At 41.2% G+C, this 23,854-nt stretch overlaps 2 protein-coding genes across 5 annotated transcripts in view; one reads left to right on the top strand and one right to left on the bottom strand.

Annotated features, from left to right (window-relative positions):
• The window catches only part of LOC100728001 (X-ray repair cross-complementing protein 5), a 116,869-nt gene extending 99,902 nt beyond the window's left edge, over positions 1-16,967 (bottom strand). The window contains exons 1-6 of one of the 4 annotated variants that reach the window (XM_023560157.2): positions 16,849-16,967; positions 10,556-10,589; positions 9,849-10,048; positions 7,646-8,420; positions 5,555-5,938; positions 1,916-2,097 (exon numbers count right to left, since the gene is read on the bottom strand). In XM_023560157.2, coding sequence (XP_023415925.1) covers positions 1,916-2,097; positions 5,555-5,938; positions 7,646-7,841 — 762 coding nt within the window. In that variant the 5' untranslated portion in view covers positions 7,842-8,420; positions 9,849-10,048; positions 10,556-10,589; positions 16,849-16,967. Of the gene's footprint in view, positions 1-1,915; positions 2,098-5,554; positions 5,939-7,645; positions 8,421-9,848; positions 10,139-10,555; positions 10,590-16,848 lie in introns of all 4 variants that reach the window. The other 3 variants (XM_063237465.1, XM_063237466.1, XM_063237467.1) reach the window with 3 other exon arrangements.
• Positions 16,968-17,002: 35 nt separating this feature from the next.
• Pecr (peroxisomal trans-2-enoyl-CoA reductase) overlaps positions 17,003-23,854 on the top strand; it is a 28,686-nt gene continuing 21,834 nt past the window's right edge. The window contains exons 1-3 of the mRNA XM_003462076.5: positions 17,003-17,198; positions 22,146-22,279; positions 22,851-23,016. Of these exons, the coding sequence (XP_003462124.1) occupies positions 17,075-17,198; positions 22,146-22,279; positions 22,851-23,016 (424 nt within the window). The 5' untranslated portion in view covers positions 17,003-17,074. The remainder of the gene's footprint in view (positions 17,199-22,145; positions 22,280-22,850; positions 23,017-23,854) is intronic.

The following is a 23,854-nucleotide window of genomic DNA, read 5'->3' as shown; positions in this document are numbered from 1 at the left end:
AATGGTCTGAGTAAGGCTTTGAGTGAGGTTGTGCCAAAGGCTAAATCTGGCTTGTTCACGCTTAGAGCAGCTGATACCTGCTGGGGGTGTATTTGGCGAATGCAATTCCTATTTTCCCCTCTGAGTCTTTAATCTATAGATTAGATTATCACCAACCCCTGTTCAACCCCCACCATCAGGAAGAAGAGTTATTCTACCACCATGTAATTGTAGTATCCTCTATTTCTTTCCAAAGGAACCACATGACATTACAGAAGTTTAATACCCGGTACATGAGATGCTAATATCTATGTATACTGCATATATATGTAGTGCATGTAGCTGATATCTACATATAAATTCTCTGCATAACATTCAGGCCAGAATAAAAAAGCCTGAATGAATAAATAAATAAATAAGTCAAACAAACTATACTAGCAGTTTGGGATTTGAGACCTATTAAAAGTTATTTTAGGGGCTGGGGATTTAGCTCAGCGGCATAAGCACCTGCCTTGCAAGCAGGCAGTCGTGAGTTCGATCTCTGGTACCCATAAAAATGAAAAAAGACCAAAAAAAAAAAAAAGTTATTTTAAAGCAGAGATTCCTACTTACCTACCAAAATAGCCATTCCGTCCTTTTCTCTCAATTTAGCAAAAGCTCAAAAGTAAGCTAAGAATATAGCTACACAGATAAAAGATTACGTTTCCATTGCAAGGTCATGTGACTAAGGTCTGGCTAATGAAAGTTAAGAAATGTGGAGAAGGGACTTCTGGGAAGTCTCCCTAAACAGGAAGTGTGTATACTTCTTTCTCTTCTGTTTTTCCAGAAATATGGCCATGATGGCTCAAGAGGCAGTCACCATTGGAACACTGAAGTTATAGACAATAAGGGCCACTTCCTACTAATGGTAAGACATGGACCCAATGACTACACAGGGATCTTTGTGGGTGTGCTTCCAGATTTCCATACAAGAAAGAAACTCCTATCTCATTTAAAACCACTGATGTTTGGGGATTTAATTTTATGCAGTTCAATCTAAATCTAAGTGATGCATACAAATCTTTACTTTCTCTTACAACTCAAACCTCCACAACCCACCCGCCAGAATGTTTCACTCCATGTGTATGTATTTGCTTACAAGGTCATTCCTGACCCTCTTTGTTACATTCCTCCATCACATTTGGTCTCACACTTCCTTGAGTTACAGCTACCAGTAATACCACCAAGATCCCAAAGTCATATGCAGTGGATCTCCCTGCCACAGGTAAATGACCATTTTAGGACCACAAGTCAAAAAGTTTGCATATTGGATGAATTGCTTTGGCATGACTTTTCTATTCCCTGCCTTCCTGGAACCATCAGGATGGTAAGACAGGTCAGCATGGGCCAGCATTTTTCCACAACTCTAAGTGACTAGGGGATGACTTAAAATTGCTGGAAATATCAGGAAACATGTAGGTTACTGAGGCCAGAGAAAAAGAAAATTGTTGGCAGTTTAGACAGTAGAGGTTTCTACTTCCTGGGTGGGATCCTTATTGGAGAGATTGCCTGAGATATTGTCAGATTCAAGCAGCTCCACAATGCTATATGGAGAACAATCCTCTAGACCCAGCTTGCTGCAGAGCCAGCCACAGAAGCCTTTCTCCATGTCCCGAGCAGCTTGCCACCATGCTCCCCAGGACCACGAGAGCTGGACCACAGCAGCATAGAGGCCCAAGGAAGAGGCCATAGCCATGATGAGCACTGGATAGAAGAGAACGAGACAGGGGCAGCAGGAGACCTTGTGCCAGAAGGTCCTTTCCTCATTGTACACAAGGAAGATGTTGTACCAAGTGATAGTACCGTAGTAGAAAGAGACAATGAAAGAGAGGATGAAAACTACAGGCAGGCAGACCAGCGTCCAGAGGACCACATGTGGCCCCTGGTCTGCTCCCACCTGGCAGGCTTTTCCTCCTTCAGGTGCCGTTTCTCGTGATGACTCTTGGGGCTTGGTCAGTTCCTGCAGCTCCTTCTCTGTCAATGTGACATGAATGTCCACCATCTGCCCCTTTTTCTTCCCTCGTGTGATGGTCCCAGTTAATGTGACATAGCGGCTGTCGGAAGGCATGTTCCACATATCTGTGGGGCACAAAGGAGCTGAGCTCATTATCTGAAGAGGGAACATTTTAGTATACTGTCATTGCCTGAGGCTGGGGCTGAGCATGGGACTGTCTTTTTTTATGGCATCTGGCATAGCAGTGGTTGGAATCAGTGACTCAGTGGTGGACCAATTAATAGGTCTCCTCACTCTACAGGTCTAGACCCTGATAAGACTGTGAGACAGTCTTTTCTTATTTTTCTTGTTCACTCTCCATTTTGGGGGCTATCACTCTTGGCATGATCTCTGTGACATGGAGGGGTGAAGAACTTTGCCACAGACCCTACTTTATAACGATCCTATATTAGTTAACAAGTGCTGAGAACATATTGTTTATGAGTGTCAATCTGTGTGTAAAAATTGCATTTGTGTGCATTTGGCTGGCATGTGCATTCTACGTCTTTGCTGAGAGGAGGCTTCTTGTAGACCTGTTGATGTCATGACCCTCATGTCCAAGCTCTGTACCCTTAGTCACCCCCACATCCCACTCACCTGACCCCTCATACATGCCCCTATCCACACCACCACATACACATAACATACCCTCTACTGTACTACCTACAGTTCTCTCTCTCTGTCACACACACACACACACATCACAACCAGAACATGAGGTGTGACTGAAAAATATGGGGAATGTTTAGGTTTTTTTATTACAGTAAAAGACACATTTCTATTAATCCCCTTTGCTTCGAATATACTTATTCTATCATTCTTGCCACTTTCTCTTTGTTTGTTTGTTGCTTCTTTTTCTTCTTGCCACTTGCTGCAGCAGTTCTAGAAGTCCTTTTTCATGAGTGTCTTTAGTTGTGCTGTCATAGCTGGGACAATGTCCTGAACTGACTCAAAATGTTTACCTCGTGTGTTCATTTTAACTTTGGGGAGGAACCATGATGCCAAATCTGGTGAAGAAGGCAAATAAGGACACACTGGCACGTTTTTATGAGCCTCCCTTGGATGGCACTGGGCAGCAGCATTTACCCATTTTTAATCACATCTCACAGACAAAAAAAGACTTCCAGAAGTGCTTCAGAAAGTGGCAAGAACAGTGGGATGCACATGTCCACAATGATGGGGAGTACTGTAAGGCTGGTCAATGTCTTTTACTGTAACAAAATTTGATCACCCCTTGTAGACACACACATCCACACCACACACACACACACAATGTACACACATACTACACACAACTTCGCATACACTACACCACCTATACCCTCCCACACACACAACACATACAGATAGATACCCATACCACACACACTGTATACTTACATACCACACACAAACTCCCCATGCACTCCACAAACACTGCACCAACATCACACTCACAACGTATCATGCAGAAACACGATACATAATACATATCATGGATATACACAACACATATACACACACCCCAAATATGTCCCCACATACCACATTCACATGCCGTGCATACTATAAACACCTCACATATATACTTCACATTCATACCCATGCCACAAACATACACAACAGCAGATGGCCATCCAGTGGCTACCCTGAAAGAGGAGCTGGAGATACTAAGGCAGGGAAGTCTGTGATGCTGGATACGTAATATACAGTCTAGAGGTCTCAGGCCAGGGACAGACTACAGGCTTAGGAAGGCACAACCTCAAGCCTGGTTGAGGAAGACCCTGGAAGACCCTGGCCCCAGGGCTGGATCAAAGACCATAAGCAAGGCCCAGGACAGGAACAGGGGCTCTGACTACCAGATAGAAGGGCTTGCTGCTCCCCCAAACTTAATGGTTTCCCAGACTCCTATAACACTACTATCTGTCCTCTCTATTGCTCCTGTAAGGGTCATTATCAGTTCCTTTCTTTTTCTCCCTCCCTACCTCCAACTCATCAAGTTCCATGGTGCATTTGGAATCTCACCTCTCTTCTCTAACTGCTCTCTGTTGTCACCTTAGTCCAAGCTTCTACACGGGTGCCACTGCAGCTACACTGGTACAACAGTGTCCCATCAGCTTCCACTCTGCTCTTCACAGTCCAATCTTTATAGAGGAGCCAGAGTGAGCTTTTTAAAATACAATGAGACAACATGTCTCTCCTGCATAGAGTCTTCCGCTGGCTTCCTCGCCATTTATAAATATTCTAAACCTTTACTATGACCTGCATGGCTAACCACCATCCAGTTGCCACTGCCATTTCTAATCCTGTCATCATTCTTCCACTTGTTGCCTATACTCCCTACCAGAATCAACCCCACCCATGAAAGGCCAATGCTGCTCCCCCTCCAGGCTTTTGCCTGTGGTGATTCCTAATTTTTTTTTTTATTGGTACCAGGGATCGAACTCACGACCACGTGCTTGCAAGGCAGGCGCTTATGCCACTGAACTAAATCCCCAGCCCCAAAAATTACTTGGTTTTTTTTTTTTTTTTTTTTTCGTTTTTTTTTACCGGTACTGGGGATCAAACTCACGACCACGCACTTGCAAGGCAGGCCCTTTGCCGCTGGTGGTTCCTAATTTTCAAACCCCTTCCGTGTTAACTGGTTTCTTCATGTCATTTGGGACAGCTTAAAAGTCACCACTTTACAGAGGCCTTCCATGACCACAGACTCTCTCCCCTACCATACTCATCTTTCCAATAATTACTATGGTTTTATTGTTTTTGGAACTCATAGTGCTACCTGAAATTGTCTTCTATTTGTTGACTCCTTCACTGTTGTTCTTCTCCTGACTAGAACATCAAGTCTAGTAGAGCAAATATGTTGCTTATTCACTGAGTTTGTCTTAGACATGTATCTATCTATACACATGGGCCGACCTCATCTCTCCATTGCTGCACAGTAATTCTTCGTAGACACTTCACAGCTTCTTCACTAGAAACAACAAACACTCTTATACATGCAGAACATGTGCATAAGTTTCCGGGGGGAGGGGTACTGAGGATTTCTGAAACTCAGGAATGCAGGTTTTGAATTTTAACAAATATTAATAAAGTGCCTACATAGTGGCTGAAGCAGCTTCTATTTCCTTTTGAGGTATATGAAAGTATGTCCATTTCCTCATATTAATGGTATTTTTTACTCAGTTTTTGGCAATTTTGCATTTGAAGGAATACTGTCAGTTATTGTTAATATAATTTGCCTTTTTTGTTATAAAAGTCAACAATTCTTGGTTTTTTACAATTAAATAATTAGCATGGTCTGTTCCTGTTACTAATTTTTTGTGTAGAAATCTGTTTCTTTGATTACTCTAGGAGTTCTGAAAGGATTAGATCTCCCTATCACCTAAAATAGAACACATTAGATGCTAAATGTATACTATGGGTTTGTTGAATGACAACAGCAATGTGAGAAACGTATCACTAAGAAACAGATGAACGAGCAGATCCTTGTCTGTCTCCTGAAGGGAGGGTCCCCTTTTGGTTTCCTTTCTATGGTTTCAAAGGGGTCCCGGAAAGACTCACCATCATCCATGGGATAGTCTAGGAAATCCTCTCCCTCCTCCTCTTTAGGCTGATCTCCACCTTCTGATTCCTCAGGCTCCTCATCCATGTTCTCATTGTCAGACCGATAGACAATAATGGATTCTGGGCGGGACTCTTTCTTCTTTTTCTTGCGACCCATGGTGGATTCCCCATCCAGGGCCAGGGCAGCAGCTACGGCCCTCCTTAGAGAGCCCAGGTGGGGGCTTGGGAGCTGGCCCTGGCCTTCCACTGGTACCAGTTCTTCCATCCCAGTCCTGGCGCCTCCCTGTGCTTTATAGAGTCTAACTTGCTTGAGAAAGCTCACGATCCATACATCACACTGCTTCTTGCTAGAGTGAGCTAGGCAAAGATGTCCTGACCTTGCTGAAGGATAGGAAAGCAAAATCATCAACACAGAGTGAATGGGGTGACATGGAAAGAGACTTGGGAGATCATCCTCAGCTTAGCAGAACCCTTCCTCTCCCTTTACTTCTCTTAACACTTTATTTTGGGAACCCACTAGAAATTTTCTCTTCCACAAATACATTGTGAATAAAATTTTATTTGCATTAAATACTGGCATTTTTACCAATGTATAATATTACAAAAACTCCATCAGTCATATTGGGGGATTAAGAGTTAAGAAAGTAGGTGAGGAAGACTTCAGGCAAGAGAGAGTTAAAACCAATCTAACTCCCCTGACAGATGGACACAGATGGTGGGATCAGCATTGAGACCTCCTGGCTATCAAGCCACACATTACACCTATACGCAAATGAAGGAAAGCAACCTTGAGCAAGCCATTTGAAGATGTTACAACTGCAACTGCATCCACCTTGCTATTCTGTAAAAGAAATTCATCTCCTGGTTTGTTGTTGATCTAAGACCTCAGAAAGTTGCAGGGAATCTGTGCTATCACATGCTGAGACAGCAATAGAGAGGATTCACTGTCACTCTTGACACTCCTTCTCTTCTTGTTCTCCAGGTAGAGAGGCAAGAGTGAGAATCTATGTAACATCTTTGAGAGAAGACACTGTGTTCTTAGTGCAGTGTTTACATCTATGAAACAAATGGGCTAATATTGATTTTATAAAAATGACATAAGAAAACTTATCTGAGTTTGAAATTTTAACCCAAGTTGCTTAAAGAAAATGAAGAAACTTAAAGAAAATAAAGAGGACTGAGGAGATCTAATTCTTAAATCCAGCAGACCTCCCAGGAAGCTACAGCCCACCGCTGAGCTGAAGCCCTTCAGAGGGCTGTGCTGATTGCTGCTGTTAAAGAGATATAAATTAGTAAATATCTAGCTGTCTTATCTAGACTGCCAGTGATTCATATGTGTCTTATAAAACAAACAAAACAGCCAGGGGTTTCGCTTAGCAGTGTAAGCATCTTCCCTGGCAAGCATAAGTTTGTGAGTTCGATCCCCAGTACCCAAATACACACACACACACACACACACACACACACACACACACACACACAAAACCCAGATATGATATTACAGAAAATTTCAAACATGTATAAGAATAAAGCCTTGTTATGGAAAGTGACAAATTTAGGTAAAAGAAAGAATTGTTTTAATCTTCCTTGTACTATTGCCTATTTTCAACAATAATAAAAATATTCAAAGTCAATTGTGTTTTCATCTCCTACTATTTAGAAGCAAATTGCAGACATAGGCCATTTTATTTCACTTGTTTCAATATGCATCTCTTCCCTGTTAGGATTTCCTTTTTTAAAAAGTCACAATAGCATTATCAAAATTCTATCATTTTAAAAAATAATTCTTTAATAGCATCAGCTATCCAGTTGGCTCAACATATCCTGCTAGTTTAACACTTGTAGGAGATTTTGCTTAACAGTGGATCCAAATAAGGTCTTCAGAACTTGAGCAGATGGCACACCTTTTGTGCTACAGCCATGCTGTCCAATGGCACTTCCTGCCATTGAGGCTGGTGCAACTGAGGAACAGCATTTTTAATTGTATTGAATTGTGACTGTTTCAGAGGTATGAAGCTACTGGCTATTACACTGGGTGGTGCATGTCTATATGTCTGCCTTCTGATTTTTTTTTTCCTTGTGACTTACCTGTTGAAGAAAGCAGATTATTGATCCTACATATCCTTGTGCTGGTGGTATTCCCAGAGTGTGCACCTCTCATCCATATTGGTCTTATAAATTGGTAGCTAAATAAAGAAACGTGACCAGATTCTGCCTGGAGTTTTTGGTTGGTTGGTGGTTGTTCTGGTAAGACAATTTTATGGATGGTGTTGGATTCTCCCATCAAAGGATACCTGGTGTCTGGTGAGGTTATACTCACTAATTCATTAAGGGGCCAAAAAATAATGATATTCTTTCTCTCACTTCCTCACTTCTTAGCAGAATATTCTCAAGCTTTTTTTGTTTTGTTTTGTTTAAATCTCAGTTTTAAACTTGGCAGAGCCAGATGTGGTGGCACACATTTGTAACCCCAGCACTCAGGAGGCTGAGGCAGGAAGATTGCCATGAATTTGAGGCCAGCCTGGGCTACTTAAGTGAGTACAAGGCCAGCTTGCACTATATAGGGATTCTGCCTCAGGAAAAAAAAAAAAATTTGTTTTTTGTCTTTTGAGACAGAACGTCTCTATGCAGTTCAGGCTGGTCTTGAGTTCACTTTGTAGCCAAAGCTGATCTCAAATTTGCAATGACTCTCCTGCCTCAGCCTCCCAAGTGCTGGGATTACAGGCATGGGCCACCACGCCCAACTTCAAAAAAATTTAAATAAATAAAACAATTTGAAAAATCTGGGTGGAGAGGCTGGGATTTAGCTCAGTGGCATAAGCGCTTGCCTGGGAAGCTCGAGGCTGTGAGTCAATCCCTGGTACTGCAAAAAAAAAAAAAAAAAAGAAAAAAAAAAGAAAAGAAAAGAAAAAAATCTGGGTGAAAAAGGCAAACAGTTCTGTCACTATATGATATTACTGGCATGACACTGAATAACAGTAAATGAATTACATTGACCACGTCTCCTGATACAAAATTTGTCAAACTGTTTATCAAAGTAGTTCCAGTTTTCATTGAGAATTGCTAGATTCCACTCACAACCTTGCACCCTGGATTCCCCAAAGCTGAATATTCCCAACTCCAGATTCCTGGCTTTCTGTTACTTTTGTTACCTTTTCCCAAATCCCTCAGATCTTAATATACCCTTTCTGTCAATACCACAAGTACACCACTTGGTGTCCCTTTATTCTCAGGAGTATAGTTTCTTCTCTAATTTATATTCAACGGTTCCAGTATTTAGGTGGACTGGCCCAGTGGGCTTAACTGGGATGGAGACAGAGGGTGAGCAGATTCATTAAACTAAGCTCTAAATGTTATTCAGTTTGAAGTACTTCCCGTGAGTGAAAATTATGCATCTTTTGCTATTACCATGTAACAGGGAAGACTCTAAATTATATTTCTCAAATGCCAAAACACGCCCTTTTTGTCATGTCAATGTTTCTGAAATGTGGATGCATTTTATACCCAAAAGAACAATGACCTCAACCTGCTGAGCAAACAGCTGTCCCTTGCCCTCCATCCAGTGCTTCCTCTGTCCTCTAGTTAGTGATTTCTCATGTGATTCTCCACTGGAAAGGCAGGCTGTTGAGTTTTAATCAACTTTGTACCCTAGCACTTAGCCCAGCACCTGAAATAAATTAGACACTTAGTGACAATTCTCATAGGAGACCTATTCAGGAAGAAATTGGCAGGTTTCGCTACCCTCTCATCACCTGCCTTTGCCTTGGTACAGAGTTATCTCTAAGTTCTTATGTCTTTCAAAGAAGGTACTGTGTTCTCAGTACAGTTTGTGCTTACAAAACAATGTCCTGGATTAATATTGCATTTCTAGGGAAAAATTAAGGAATCTTAATTGTAGTTTGAAATTTTTAAACCAAGACAGATAAACTAGTTTGAGAAGACTGAGATGCTCTGATTCTTTTTTGTTTGTTTGTTTTTTATTAGCATATGTTTATAATATATCATGATTACATGCCTTGGATGGACTTGGTACCTGTACATAACACTCCTTAATTCTTCTGTCATTCCCTTCCTCTCCCTTCATCTCTTGATACTCTTTCCCATCTGAGAAAGATCGAGCTCCCTACTTTTTCTGGTCTAATTCCTCTAGCAAAATGAAGAGTCAGGTAATCCCATGGTATGGATACCTTCTTTGTTTTGTTTTTTTGGTACCAGGCCAGGCAGGCACTTAAGCCACTGAGCTAAATCCCCAGCACTAGATGCCTCCTTGAGCAAACTATTTTATACCTACCTTGAGGATACAAGTATTACAGCCTCGGAGGTTACACTGTAACCTACAGTGTTTTCCTGCTTAGTTTCTGCTTTCCTCTGTAGTCTCCATGCCTGGTCTTGATATGCAGTGTGAGTTTTCAAACCAAGAGCCGAGAGTGAGCAGGTTAGAAGAGCTGGGGCAGAGTTCATGTGCTGTACCTCCTCCGTTTCTTCTAAAAACTGCAAAGATGTTCAGATAAATGCCAAAGAGTGCAGTGAAAAGGTAAGTCGCAAGCCTCGTACTCTCTTCTATGGTAAGGAAAAGGTGCTCTAGGAAGATGAAGGGAGGCAGAGTAAACACATCATGGAGGTGACGACCACTGCTGACAGGCATCACACACATGAAAATGTGTGGCTTTCCAACACTATTGTCTCGAGTGGCCACAATGGAAAAGGCCAACATCAGGTAAAAGAAAAAGCTTCCTGGGCGCAATGACTTTTAGAAAAATATAAACAGGAGCCAAGAGATTTGAAATCTCTGAAGAGATATGAAAGAATTTGAGCTGGGCATGGAGGCTCACGCCTATAATCCCAGCACTCAGGAGGCTGAGGCGGGAGGATCATTGCGAGTTCAAGACCAGCCTGGGCTACAAAGTGAGCTCAAGACCAGCCTGAACTGCATAGTGAGACCTTGTCTCAAAAAGACAAAAAAAAAAAAAAAAAGAGGTAAGAAAGAATTTTACCAACCTGTCAACTGATCCAGTTGAGGGCACACTCCAGTCTGAAAGCAAAGAGAGAAAGAGAGAGATGACCTTTTGAGATCCTGTTAAAAACATCTGATGGGAAATATGAAATGCAAAGGCTTGGTGAGCACCTCGTAATTTCCTTGAGGAAATCATCCTTTCCTACAGGCACAGATACTTTTACATAGGTGTGCTGCCAGTCTCTGCTCACAATACACCATTTGTGATTCACCTGGAGACATGATTCACAAGTATCTCACAAATAGAACAGTATCTCTGGAGAATACCAAAATTTTCCTGCTAATTTAGGAAAGGATGCACTAGTTTTGAAATCATAGTAAAAATGAGTCATCAGAATCAGTTTTAAACCTACTCAGTGAGTCAACAATTTTCATTAGTCATAATCATTCATCCTCCTAGATAGATTCAAACTTCTAGAGACTGGGAATTGCCTTACATTTCTTCTTCACCACCAATGGGAAGACCTTGGGGCTGTACATGTAAAGTCAGTATGTACTTTGGCCTAATAGGACAAAGGAAAAAGAAAAAAATGCTCGCTCAGAAATATAAATAGCTGTTAAGAAGAGAAATCTTAATCCTCCCCTTTCTTGAGCACTGAATATTATGGTTTTAGTGTTTGATCTGAGAAGCAGGTTCTGAATCTCTGTTTTTCCTTTTAGATTCAATAAGAGTGAGTAAAAACAAATTTACTCCATTTCCAATGCTTTAACCAATAAATATAGAGAAAACACATGACTTTGTATTTTTTTTTCTGGGAGTTAGGCTTTGCTCATCTTTCATATCCACTCCCCGGCCGAAGTTCACTAATAAACTAGGCACTGTAGATTTTAATCTCAGTCGTTACCTCTGAACTTTGAACATTTCTTAAGGGAAAAAGGGTGTTAAATAACATGTTTATACTCTGAAAGTCATGACTGGAAAACTACTTTTAAGCCACTGTGAAGAAAATCCTCAAGATAATTTACACATTATCCAGCAATTTCCCCATTTCCAGTGAAACCACTCCGAAGAGGCCACTGTCCTTTGCACATAGCTCTAAGAAATGCTCCTTACCTCTTGACTTCTATTCCTGCTGCCTTCCGATCCATTTTCCACTCAGCAGTAAGAAAGAACTTTAGAAAACATATAGAATCATGCTATTTTCTGCTTCTCCATCTCCTCCTGCACCCTGCACCGTCACCTACACCCTACTGTGTTGCCAACGCAGTGCCAAAGGCACCAAGTACTTTCCCATCTAAATGCTATCCACTGTGGGTGATATGCTTCTCCAGCCCCACCTCAGCACATGGTCACTTTATTCCCCCCCAGTCTCTGTTCCAATACCACCTCTTCTCACTGCTTCTTCACATCCAGACCCCACAGAAAAGGAAGGTGGTCCCTCTCACATTACTTTCTGCCACAACAGTCTGCTTCCTGTATAAAACTTACCACCGACTGGACATAAGTAGTTATTCGTTCTTTTACTTTTTTGTTGTACATCTTTTCTACTAAACTATAAGCTCTCTGAAGTGATACTATAAAAGCAGAACAAGTAGGTGCTTAAATTTTAAAAAAAGTTAAGTGACAACACAGAGTAGTAGCATTTAAGGACTTGCCTGATTTTGTCAAAGAGAGCCTGAAAGAAAGTTTGATAAAGAGATATTAATCAGTTCCTGTATGTCCTAGTTAAGGAACGATTGCTAGGTTCTCCTTCTTCATTTCCTTTTTACTTTCTAATAACAGAGTTTCAACTTGTCACATAATTCACTGTAAAGGCAGCATTTCCCAATATCCCTTGCAGCTAGCTGGGATTACATGACTAGCCTCTAGACAATAGGATGTGAGTAGACGTGATTGTATAATTTCCGTGACTCACTCCCTCTTTTCACCTTGAGGCCTGGAGTGTGGGCTAGATAAGCCATCTGCAGCCCATGCTGACAAAAGAACCAAACAGCAGCAGCAAAGCAATGAGGTGGAGGGAGCATAAACCACTCTAACAGCCAAAAGCCTTCTTCTGTGGACTGAAGTATAAGGAAAAAAAAATGCTTATTATCTTTTTACTCGCAGTTATTTTGGTCTTGTAAGGCAGCCACACAGAAATCCTAATTAAGACACTAAGCTAAGGTTATTTTGTATTCCAATCCCTCTTTCTGTGTTAAAATTTGTCCACCCTGGGGCACAGGCACACTTTCATGTGATAAAACGGTCTCACCCCCTTTAGTGAGTCTGATCTCAGCTGTCCAATACAAAGGCTGTCACACTGACACTGGCTCAAGCTCCATTACCAAATCATTGGAGAACTCACTGCAGTCTGGTACATGATACCACTCCTGACTTATAATGAGATGGCTGAAAGAGTTTTGCCCTAGAATAAATGACAAGACATTATGGTGCTGGAAGGCCAAATCAGGGATGTTTACCCTGAGGTCACTTCCTCCTTCCCCTATTACAACTGCCTTTTTCCTTTCCCAGTGTAAGAGAAGAAAATTCCAATCAGCTCTTCCTGCCCTAAGCATCACCCCTAGTCAAGGTTACACATATCCCATATTCCAGTTGAAGGAGACAGCCCAGCCGCCATGAGTTGTGTGCTCCTTTCCACAGTCCTCAACTCAGTAAAACTGTTCATTTTATACTTCTGCTTCTCTCTTGAGCCACAATACTCTATCAATGGCCAACAACACACCAAGAAGTTCTATTAAAAGAAACCAATAGTTCTTAGACATACAGTAAAAACCCATAACTCCCGATGCAACAAAATAAATAAGGCTTCCCAGCTACAGTATTTTTGTTGACCTGAGTTATCAACAGGAAATCTGAGCACAAGTCCCTGCTAGCCAGGTCTCATCCAATATGAAACATGAATGGGATACCATTTAAAACCTTTGGCTTGCCAGCCATGGTGGTGGACATCTATAATCCCAGCACTCTGGAGGCTGTGGTAGGAGGATCATTATGAGTTTGAGACCAGCCTGGGCTACAAAGTTAGCTCAAGGCCAGCCTGAACACTGAGCTGCATAATGAAAAAAAAAAAACACAACTTTTGGCTATCAAAGTTTTCCAGGCAGGGTGCCTTGTCCACTGGGTTAAAAACACAGAGTTGACTTTTTATAACTTTCCCATTCTGACTCTGAACTCCTGGGGCTGTAAGATGGGGTATAATAATTCTGAAGTTAGGTTATCACTACTACAGTGAATTGTGCTTTACCCAGTGCTCTAGTTCTTTAAACTGTTCCCTGATTTGTGTATCTGTCACCCAAAGGATCACAAATAACCTATCTGGGATGGTCAGACTCTGCCAATTACATTGTAATTGACCACCATTAGGTTTAACACTAACAAGGCAGCAAATGCCCAGCTAGTTCAGTCAGTAGCACATGAGACTCTTAACACTAACCAGGCAATAAAATATTGACATTAATCACCAAAAATCACCACTAACCCCTTCTCAAAAGACAGAAAGGTGGAAAGGCTGAGCGTAGTGTTAAGTGATTGGAACTGCATGTAGCACCACCTTCAAATTCCCGGACTCCAGCCAATTGCTGTAATTAGGCTGTGTGCACAATCAGGCTTACTTCTCCTTGGTTGTTTTTCTTTTTTCTGGCTGTCTTACCTCTCATGGCATATACACACTTTCAATCTCCCACTCCCATTCCCACCATTTCTATACATTAGAATATAAACCATATAGAGAAACTTCACTGTCTCATTTCTACAATGCCTCCCAGTGCCTAGAGTATTTGTTAGCAATGTCAGGAGTTCAATAAATACTGACTGACTACTGTTAAGAGCTTAAGAGCCAACTCATATGAGCTGGCTCAGGGGGTGTCTCTCTTCAAGGCAAGGGAAGGTTGAGGCCTCATGGACATTTCTTCAGCATCAAGAATCTGGCATTCCACATGTTGAGAATCATGTTAGTCTAAGCTCACAGCTGTTTTGCAAGGAGGAGAAAATTAAGTGACCAGGCAGATGTGGTGGGGGAGGATTAGGGAGCTAGTGATCCGCAAGAGCTTCACAGAAGAAGGAGTCTTTGCTAATGGAGTATGACAGAATAGGGAATATGCAGAAGGAACATGGATACAGCGATGCCTTTTTCCCCAGGACAAAGGGGGCAGTGAGGCAGAGCACAGAAAAGAGCAGCATTTGAGTTAGCCAAAGCAGTGGTCCATGCAGCATGCCACGCTGGCCCTGGAAAGAGATGGCTCAACTACAGCCGGAATTAAAATAGAAAAACAAAACTCCTCCAGGCAGCAAAAGCGCTATACCTCCAGGCTTTGAGAGCTTAGGAGATTTTCAGACTCTGAGATCAGAGAAATAAGCAAAGAGATCAGTGGCTCCTCGTTTTTAAGAAAAAAATTCCTTGAAGAGACTCCACACTGCTTAATCACAGCTCATGCCCAAATTGTGACAAAGAGCTTTCTAAGTGCACATGTTACTAAGGAATGGCACCTTGTCATCCTCATGGGCATCACTGACACACAGGCACAGTCACTTTGTCACTGAAAGACATCAGAATCCTTGTCTCTGTCCAGTCAGTGGTCACACAGAGCTACCACCAGGCCCAGCACATCTCTGATAATCCACAGACCCCGACAAGGACATAACAGCAATAAATGATATCTTCATTATAATTATCTTTAAAAGAAATTTAAAAGTCTGGTATTTTCTAAAATAAGATACCATTCAGAATTGAGTCAATGTTTGTTTCCCTGTTTAAAAATATATGATTTGGGGGCTGAGGGTAGAGTGCTTATCTAGCATGTGCAAGGCCAAAAACAAAACAAAACAAAACACCTTTGTCATTGGTATCTAAGCTCCAGAAATATATTTTTGTGAAACAATGCTTTGAACTTTGTTGCTCAAATTTACTTTTTTTTTTTTCTGGTGCCAAGGATTGACCTCACGACCTCACATTTGCCAAGCAGGCACTTATGCCCACTGAGCTAAACCCCCGGCCCTAAGTTTACTTTTTTTTAAGGCGATGATGATATTGTTCATAACTCAGTTAAATAGAAAGTGACATAATTCCACCATGCCAACTGGTAGGAACCAGAAAAGCTTTCTTCCTTTCTTTAATGAGTATAGACTGGAATTCTTCAGCAGCAGAGACAGAAGTGTTTCTAAAAACAGGTTGGACAAGGGCATTGGCAAAGAGGACCAGGGAGGAAATGTGGCTGTCCAAAAACTGCAGCCTTGCTGGTGGGAACGAAAGGGTGGAGGAAGTAACCTCTGGTGCCACTGCAGCCAGATCTATCCCAATTTGCTTAATGGATTGTAAGCGGTAGACCACCCCCCATAAAAGACATTTGTCGTCTTTACATTATTTTAATACCTAGCTAATGAAGTGACAGCACTCTTAATCACAGACTTATAAATAGCATCCTTCCCAGAGTAAGATCACTGCACCTGATACATTCTCTAGTTTTCCCAAGTTCTTACAGCAAGAATAAGGAGCAGAATCTGCATAATAAATATCTGTTATTGTGCAGCAACATGCAGATGAAAAACTTCCCCCATCCTCAGCAGGCTGAGCTGTCTGCTTAAGAAATGAACGAGAAGACAAGCTCTTACACATAAACCTACAGATGTGTCTTGCAAGAAGCATATACCTTCCAATGAAAGATCTCCATTTTTTTTTTTTTTTTTTTTTGGTCTTTTCCTTTTTATCGGTACCGGGGATCGAACTCACAACTGCCTGCTTGCAAGGCAGGTGCTTATGCCGCTGAGCTAAATCCCCAGCCCCCAAAAGATCTCCTTTTGATCTGTTCTGTGCCAACTGAATGGGATCAGATCGAAAATCTGGTCAAGGTTGTTTCTTCTCAGCATACCCGGGTGGGGCACAGATGAGGTGGATATGGGCCAGAGTTTGCTTTTTAAATCATTTATTATCTTCGTTCTGTGGATAATTACCACCGCAGCTCCTCTACCCACCAGAACCTTCCCCAGGGTACCCTCCCTGAGAATGAAAAGGTCTGGAAGCTAGATTTCCTCCCCCTCATTGAAGACTGCCCCATCATCCTTCCCAGGCCAGCGACACACAGCAGCCGGGGCCCAAACATAGTCCCGAACCCAACACAGCAGGCGCAGCAAGGCCCGGGAGCCAGAGCCTTCCTTTATTCAGATGCACGAGAGATTTAATTTTAATTAACCCTGAGAGCTATGGCCCAGAGAATTGAATTTTTAAAATACAGCAATCTTTGCTTTGTATTATTTATTTTTTACATATCCCTTTCCCTTTCTCCAAATAATATCAAAAATTTTAAAAATAAAAAAAAAAAAAAAACGAAGGAGGAGTCTCACCCACACGTGCCCAGGGACCGACGCCTACGGAGGATGCAGACTGCGAGAGGCGGCCACCAGAGAGCGGTCCAGCCTGGGAGGACGCTGCGCTGCCGCCTCGGGGGGCGGGGCCAAGGGCAGAGCGGCTCTGCCGGTCACGTGGGCGCGGGCCCCTTAGCCCCGCCCACATCTGCTGCCTCCAGGGACCTGCACCCGCAGCTGTCTCCGCACTCGGAAGCTCGCGGCCATGGGCTCTTGGACAAAGTGCCAGAGCTGCCTGGCGCCCGGCTTGCTGCAGAACCGTGCGGCCATTGTCACCGGCGGGGGCACGGGCATCGGAAAAGCCATCGCCAAGGAGCTCTTGCACCTGGGTACGGAGTAGGTTTGGGCCTGGGACTAGGGTCCGCAGAGATCTAGCTGTGGTCACCTAGGTTTGCCGTCCTGGGGAGTCGCGGAGCACAGAGCAAGGTAAAGTGCGGAGCTAAGGAGCTGTAGAAGTGACCCAGGGAGGGAGAGAGAGATGATCTCTAGGAAATCAGAAATCCTAGAGAAGCCAATGGAGGTGAGCCGCTAGCTAAGTAGAAGGTCTAGAGGCTGACAGCCAAACATGCTAAGCTGGGAAACGCCAGAACTGCAGGTGCCTATTAAAAATTAGTCCATTCTAAATGCTGTGTAATCCTACTAATTAGAAAACATGTGGAGACTCTTTACCTAGAGGACAGACTCCGACCTTATCTTCTCACACCTGTGTTAAAACCAGCACGAAACTAGAGTGAATATTCACTTCTCTCGGTGGAGGAAGGAGCTTGAAAACACACAAGGAAAGAAGCCACAAAGGGGAACATAGTTAAATTTATCTCTGTGAAGATATAAATCTTCAGTGAGTTAAAAAATATGAATGACGTTTGATGGTATATGAAGAAAAATACTATAACATAAGAAAAGTGGCCTTGTTACAGAAAGAACTTTTGCAAATAAATCAAAGAACTAAGATACGAATAGAAATATAGGCTAACATTCCAAAAGAGGAACTGCATATAGGCAGTAAGTTTTTAAGAAAGCAGTCAACTTTATTGGCGATAAATGCAAAATAAGATACTGTTTTTATAACAGATTTGAAAACATTGGGAAAATTAAGTGCAGATAAAAGAATGAAAAGGGCAGGAAGGAATATAAATTATTACTTTTCTGATGGGCAAGTTGGAAAAAAAGATCCAAAATCCTGTGTTCACGCTCTATGACCTTTCTCAGAATGTTACTCTGACTGCACAAAGATGTAGTGTTATTTAAGTAGGGAAAACTTGGAAGTAGCCTGAATACCCATTTTGAGAGTATTTTGAGGAAAACAGTTAAGTAAATAACAATGACATATTAGGCTTACATTTCACTATCCTGTTACAGAAGACTTTATGTGGAGAAATGCATATCCTATAATTGGGAAAAGTGAGATTCTAAAACAAATGCTTTATTTTGTTAATGAAAAATATATATGAAGAAAAGAACCAGAAGCTGGGTGTGGTGGCACATGCCTGTAATCCCAGCACTCAGGAGGCTGAGGCAGGGGGATTGCTGTGAATTCGAGGCTAGCCTGGGCTACAAAGTGAGTTCAAGGCCAACCTGAACTGCATGGTGATACCCTGTCTCAAAAAGACAAAAGAAAGAGAGAGAGACAGAGAAAGAGAGAGACTAAAGTTTATAACATTGTTAGCAATCTTTGTAAAAATAATTCTCTTTTTCTTTCTTTTTTCATGGCATTGAGGATTTAACCGAGACAAGCACACTACTATTGAGCTACAGCCCTGGCTCTTTTTTTTTTTTTTTTTTTTTTATTTATTTTTTTAATTTTATTTAAAGAGAAAAGAAAAAAAAGCAGAGAAAGGGTACAAGTTATACAGATTTGCAGAAAAAAAAATGAACAGTAGGAAATCACTAGTTAATGAATTACATATTGTCATCTTAGAAATAATTGTTCAAGTCACAAAATTAAAGCTTGTAAAGTGGACATTCCATCAATGATACTGCAAACAGTTCTGTTCAATGATCCAATAAAACTCTGTGATATCATTTTCTATCTTATACACTTAATATACATGCAGTTATATAGTTTAGAGCTCTTTTAAAAAATTTTATTTTGAGATAGAATCTTGTCATCGTGCCCGAACTGACCTTGAGTTTATGATCTTTCTGCTTTAGCCTCCCAAGTAGTTTGTGATAGAATTTTGGCATGGCTGAAAAGATAAGAAGTATGAAATATATCTTTATTTTAAGAATGTGGGGAGAGACCCCCTGACCCTCCGGGGGCTGGCATTCTCTCCATCAGACACGTGGAGTGGGGGCATACATGTAGCTTAGGTTTGGAGTGGAGCCTAAGGGGCATTACTGATGCACAGGTAGCCCACTGGTATTCATTTTATGCCACAGGTAAATTCCTAGGGGTGGGGAAGATGACCTCAAGATGGAGCCTCTTGGTTCTGCCTCCAAGGCTTTACAGGCTACAGTGTCCCAAGTGGGGCAAAATCCTTTCAGTTTGAATTATGGGGTCTGTGCCATCTTGCCTTTGCCCAGATCAAATATTTTTTACATGAACATATTCTGACAACAAAAGAATAAGGTTTGTTTAAAAAAAAACACTATATGTATACTTGGCATATTGAATTATTTTTTGAAGTAAGCCTTATCTTGTTAAAAATTCAAGGCAATGTTTTTTCATGATTGCATTAAAAAATGCTCAGATTAAACCTGACATAGTGAGATGTGCCTGTAATCTCAGCTCTCAGGAGGCTGAGGCAGGAGGATTGCTGTGAGTTCAAGGCCAGCCTGGACTACATAGTAAGTTTAAGGGCAACCTTAATTACGTAGTGAGAACTTGTCTCAAAAACTAAATAAATAAATGTTAAAATTACCCATTAAAATTCCCCAATTATCACCATTTTGGAGTTTATTAAATTGAAAAACTTGAAACTAAACTTGAAAAATTTTTTTAATTTTTTTTTTTTTTTGAGGCAGGGTCTCTCTATGCAGTTCAGGCTGGCCTTGAGCTCACTTTGTAGCCTAGGCTGGCCTCAAACTTGCAATGATCCTCCTGCCTCAGCCTCCTGAGTGCTGGGATTATAGGCATGAGCCACCACGCTTGGCATATAGTTCTAATTTAAAAATCTTAAGTTTTGAGGCTTTTTTGGTATTCATTTCTTTTTTGAGATAAAGTCTTGCTCTGTTGCCCAGATTGGTCTCAGTCTTCCTGCCTCAGCCTCCTGAGTGGCTGGGCCTATATAAGACTCATTTTGCCTGAATAAAAAAAATAGGTTTAAAAGTGCTTTATTTCAGGGGCTGGGGATTTAGCTCAGCGGCATAAGCGCCTGCAAGACTCATTTTGCCTGAATAAAAAAAATAGGTTTAAAAGTGCTTTATTTCAGGGGCTGGGGATTTAGCTCAGCAGCATAAGCGCCTGCCTTGCAAGTGTGTGGTCGTGAGTTCGATCCCTGGTACCAATAAAAAAATGAAAAAGACAAAAAAAAAAGTGCTTTATTTCAAGATGCAGTGGCCAGCTCATCCTATACTACTAAAATAGTTCCAGCCAAATGAAGAGTCAAGTTCCTGATGGCCTTCATTAACTTCGTACATGCCTTCAGCATGTTACTGTTGGAGTGGGCTGTGTGATAACATAACACCTACAGCCAGGACTGTTAAGTAAACAGGTAACTTCAATCTGAGACATCTCAGGGTTAAATGCTGTATAAGAATAAAGACAGAGAAATGTGAGCATGTATAAGGATCAGTGACCCTAAGGGAGCAGGAAGAGGGTTAGTGGCCTTCTCAGGGGCAGTGAGCTCTTCCTCCTCTCTGCTTTGAGGCTGCCTGAACATCTGCAGTGCACATCTGGCAGATATAAGGCATGAATATTTGACCTTTTAAGAAACTACCAAATACCCCGTATCAGTATGTCTCCTTGAGCAATTGACTATCTACGGATAGTCCATTTTTAGGTTTATCCCTGAGGAAATTTTATGATCTGAAATTTTCTTTGTTCAGCATTATTATAGCCACTCCAGCTTGCTTTTGCTTGGTGTTAGCAGGGCATGTCCTTTTTTCATTCTTTTAGTTTTAAAACTATGTGTGTCTTTAACTTAGTGTGTTTCTTGTAGGCAGTACATGTATGTTGCTTTTTCATCCAGTCTTATAGATTATATGGTTCAATGGGGGTGTTTAGACAATATGTATGCCATGTGAATTTCAGTATAGTTGAACGTAAATCTATCATAGTTTTTTTATTCTATTTCTCTCACCTGTTCTTTGTTCCTGTTTCTCTTGTTTCCCACTCTCTTGTGCATGATTATTTTCAGTTTTCCCATTATCTTTGTCTCTTTTTTTTGTCTTTTTACTTATAAGGGATCTTTATTTTTAAGATGTGGCTTATGGTTTTACAGTGTACATATTAGGCCTATCATTGTGTATCTTCCACTTTATAAAGAATGTAAAGTCCATTTCACAGTCTATAGGTACTCCTTTCTGTACATGACATTTGTGAGAACAGGACAATACCTGTTCAAACTGAAACTGAATAAAGCAAACTTAGTAATCAGTGGAGAAAGTTACAACGGTTTCATGATTTCCAATAATTTTTGTTAAAGCATTAGAAATTCTTGGGGCTGAGGGTTTAGCTCTGCAGCATAAGTGCTTGCTTGACAAATGCAAGGTTTTGAGTTCGATCCCTGGCACCAAAAGAAAGAAAGAAAGAAAGAAAGAAAGAAAAATTCTTATACTGTCAGTTATAAATGTACAGGAAAATGAAAGAAAAACTAGTAGAACTAGATCTAAGTAGTTTAACTGTTTGGGGACACAATGCTGAAAAGGGTGCAAAGTTTTAGTTAGACAAGAGAAATAAGTTCTAATGATCTATTACATAGCATGGTGACTATAATTAAAGGTAATTATTTTACAATACAAAATTACCAAAAAAGTGGATTTTGAATATTCTTACTAGAAAAAATGATAAGTATGGAAGCTCAGGTATTTTACATAGCTTGATTGGATCATTCCACAGTGTATACATGTATTAAAATACCATATTTTACCTCTAAAGATGTGCAATTATTTATCAAGTGAAAATAAAATTTAAAAATAGTAAAATAATATCTTCACTACACTAGCTTAAAGTGTTATCAATATTAAATATTAAAATGGTTTATTTCTATGCAAAAAAGTTATCAAGAGCAATCTGAATACAGAAATGCACAAAATACTCTCTATATTTTATTATTTTTGGAATTTGCACAGTTCTTGAAAGATAGTTCCTTGATTTCTGGCTTTTTGCTTCACAGGGTGTAATGTGGTCATTGCATCCCGTAAATTTGACAGACTAAGAGCTGCTGCAGAAGAACTGAAAGCCACTCTGCCTCCCAGCAACAAGGCTGAAGTCACTCCCATACAGTGCAACATCCGGAAAGAAGAGGAGGTAATATACAGATAGCTATACCTTTTACTACCCAAGCTCACTTATGGATCCTGCTGGGCCTTCAGTTCTCTTGGAGTAGCTGTCCCAAAAGAAGATCACTGGAAACAGAGCTTATAAGCAGACTGTTATGCTAATGATGTAATGAATCAGTGGCCTCAGGACAGGGAAGGGAGAGAGAGGTGCCAAGCAAGGACAAGGTCTCAGCTAGAAACTTCCTTCTGTGTCTTTTGCCCTATAAGACATTTTGACCTGATTTCATCACTATCCATTATTTGAGGTTAGTAATTACAAATTAGTATGTCCAGAGCCTACCATACTTAGAAGTGTTCCAGACTCTTGGGTGTAACATGTCATTAAAAGTACAGCTTTTAACCTTATGACAAGTGGGTAATACTGGGAAATTACTTGTCAGTGTAAGTTTTTTAGGCTTATTCATGCTGACTTCATATTCATAGTTATAATACTAGGAGTTACTGTTCCCTATGAGAGACTGCAAGCTCTGGGCACCCTGATAGAACATGTAATAGGTCTATGTAGTTAGTTAGGTTATTAAACATTTAATTTTTTTTAGGTGAATAATTTGATGAAATCTACCTTAGCTCTTTATGGTAAGATTGATTTCTTGGTAAACAATGGTGGAGGCCAGTTCTGGTCTTCTCCTGAACACATCAGTTCAAAGGGATGGCATGCTGTGATTGAAACCAACCTGACGGGCACCTTCTACATGTGCAAAGCAGGTGAGCATCATAATACTAACCAAATCTTCATGTCTGCACTGAGAGACTATAGAGAATGCAGAAAGAGATTATCAGGAACACTGTCTTATTTATTTTCTTATCCCTAAGAGACAATACCCAACACCCACATGAGAAGTGTTTATTTCAGCTTATGTTTTAGACTTAAAGTTCGCTGACTCCAAGGTAGGGCAGCATAGCATAGAGGCATAGCAGACAGGAAGCAGAGAGTCAAAGGAGGAGCCAGGAAAGCACATTTTCCCTCTGTATCGTGCCCACAGTGATAAACTTCTGCCCAAACCCCAGCAAACCAGCTATAATCCCCATAGTCCATCACCTCCCCAAAGTCCCACCTATTATTGCATTAGACCCTCAGGGGACATAAGCCATAATACTGTACCTCTGACCCCCAAAAGATTCATGTGCATCATAAGCAAAAATGCATTTAGTTGTTCTCTAAAAGTTGCCAAAGTCAATAGTTTCATCATTATTGAGAAATCCAAGTCCAAAGTCACCTCTGAAACTGTTAGCTCTGAGCCCCTTGGTGGAGGCGTTGTTAAATACTGCTGACATACAAAGGCGCAGGGTAGAAGTTCCTTTCCAAAAGGCAGGAATAGGAACACAGAAACCAGTGAGACCAAAGCATAATCCAAACCCAACAGGGAAAATATTAAATCTTTTTTTTGTTTGTTTGTTTCATTTTTGTTTCTATTTTTGACACCCTTCCTCTCTTCCTCCCTTCCTCCCTTCTTCCCTTCGGCTAGAGCCAGCTGGACACTTTTCAGGGAAGCCAGCCATGCCAGGCAGGCCAGGGCCATGCACTGAGTGAGGGTGGAGGAGA

This window comes from Cavia porcellus, unplaced genomic scaffold, assembly GCF_034190915.1.
Source record: "Cavia porcellus strain 051 isolate PalLab524CR breed Dunkin Hartley unplaced genomic scaffold, mCavPor4.1 scaffold_26, whole genome shotgun sequence".
Classification (NCBI taxonomy): domain Eukaryota; kingdom Metazoa; phylum Chordata; class Mammalia; order Rodentia; family Caviidae; genus Cavia; species Cavia porcellus.
Note: the sequence above shows the minus strand (reverse complement) of the source record. Positions and strands in the feature narration are given on the sequence as shown.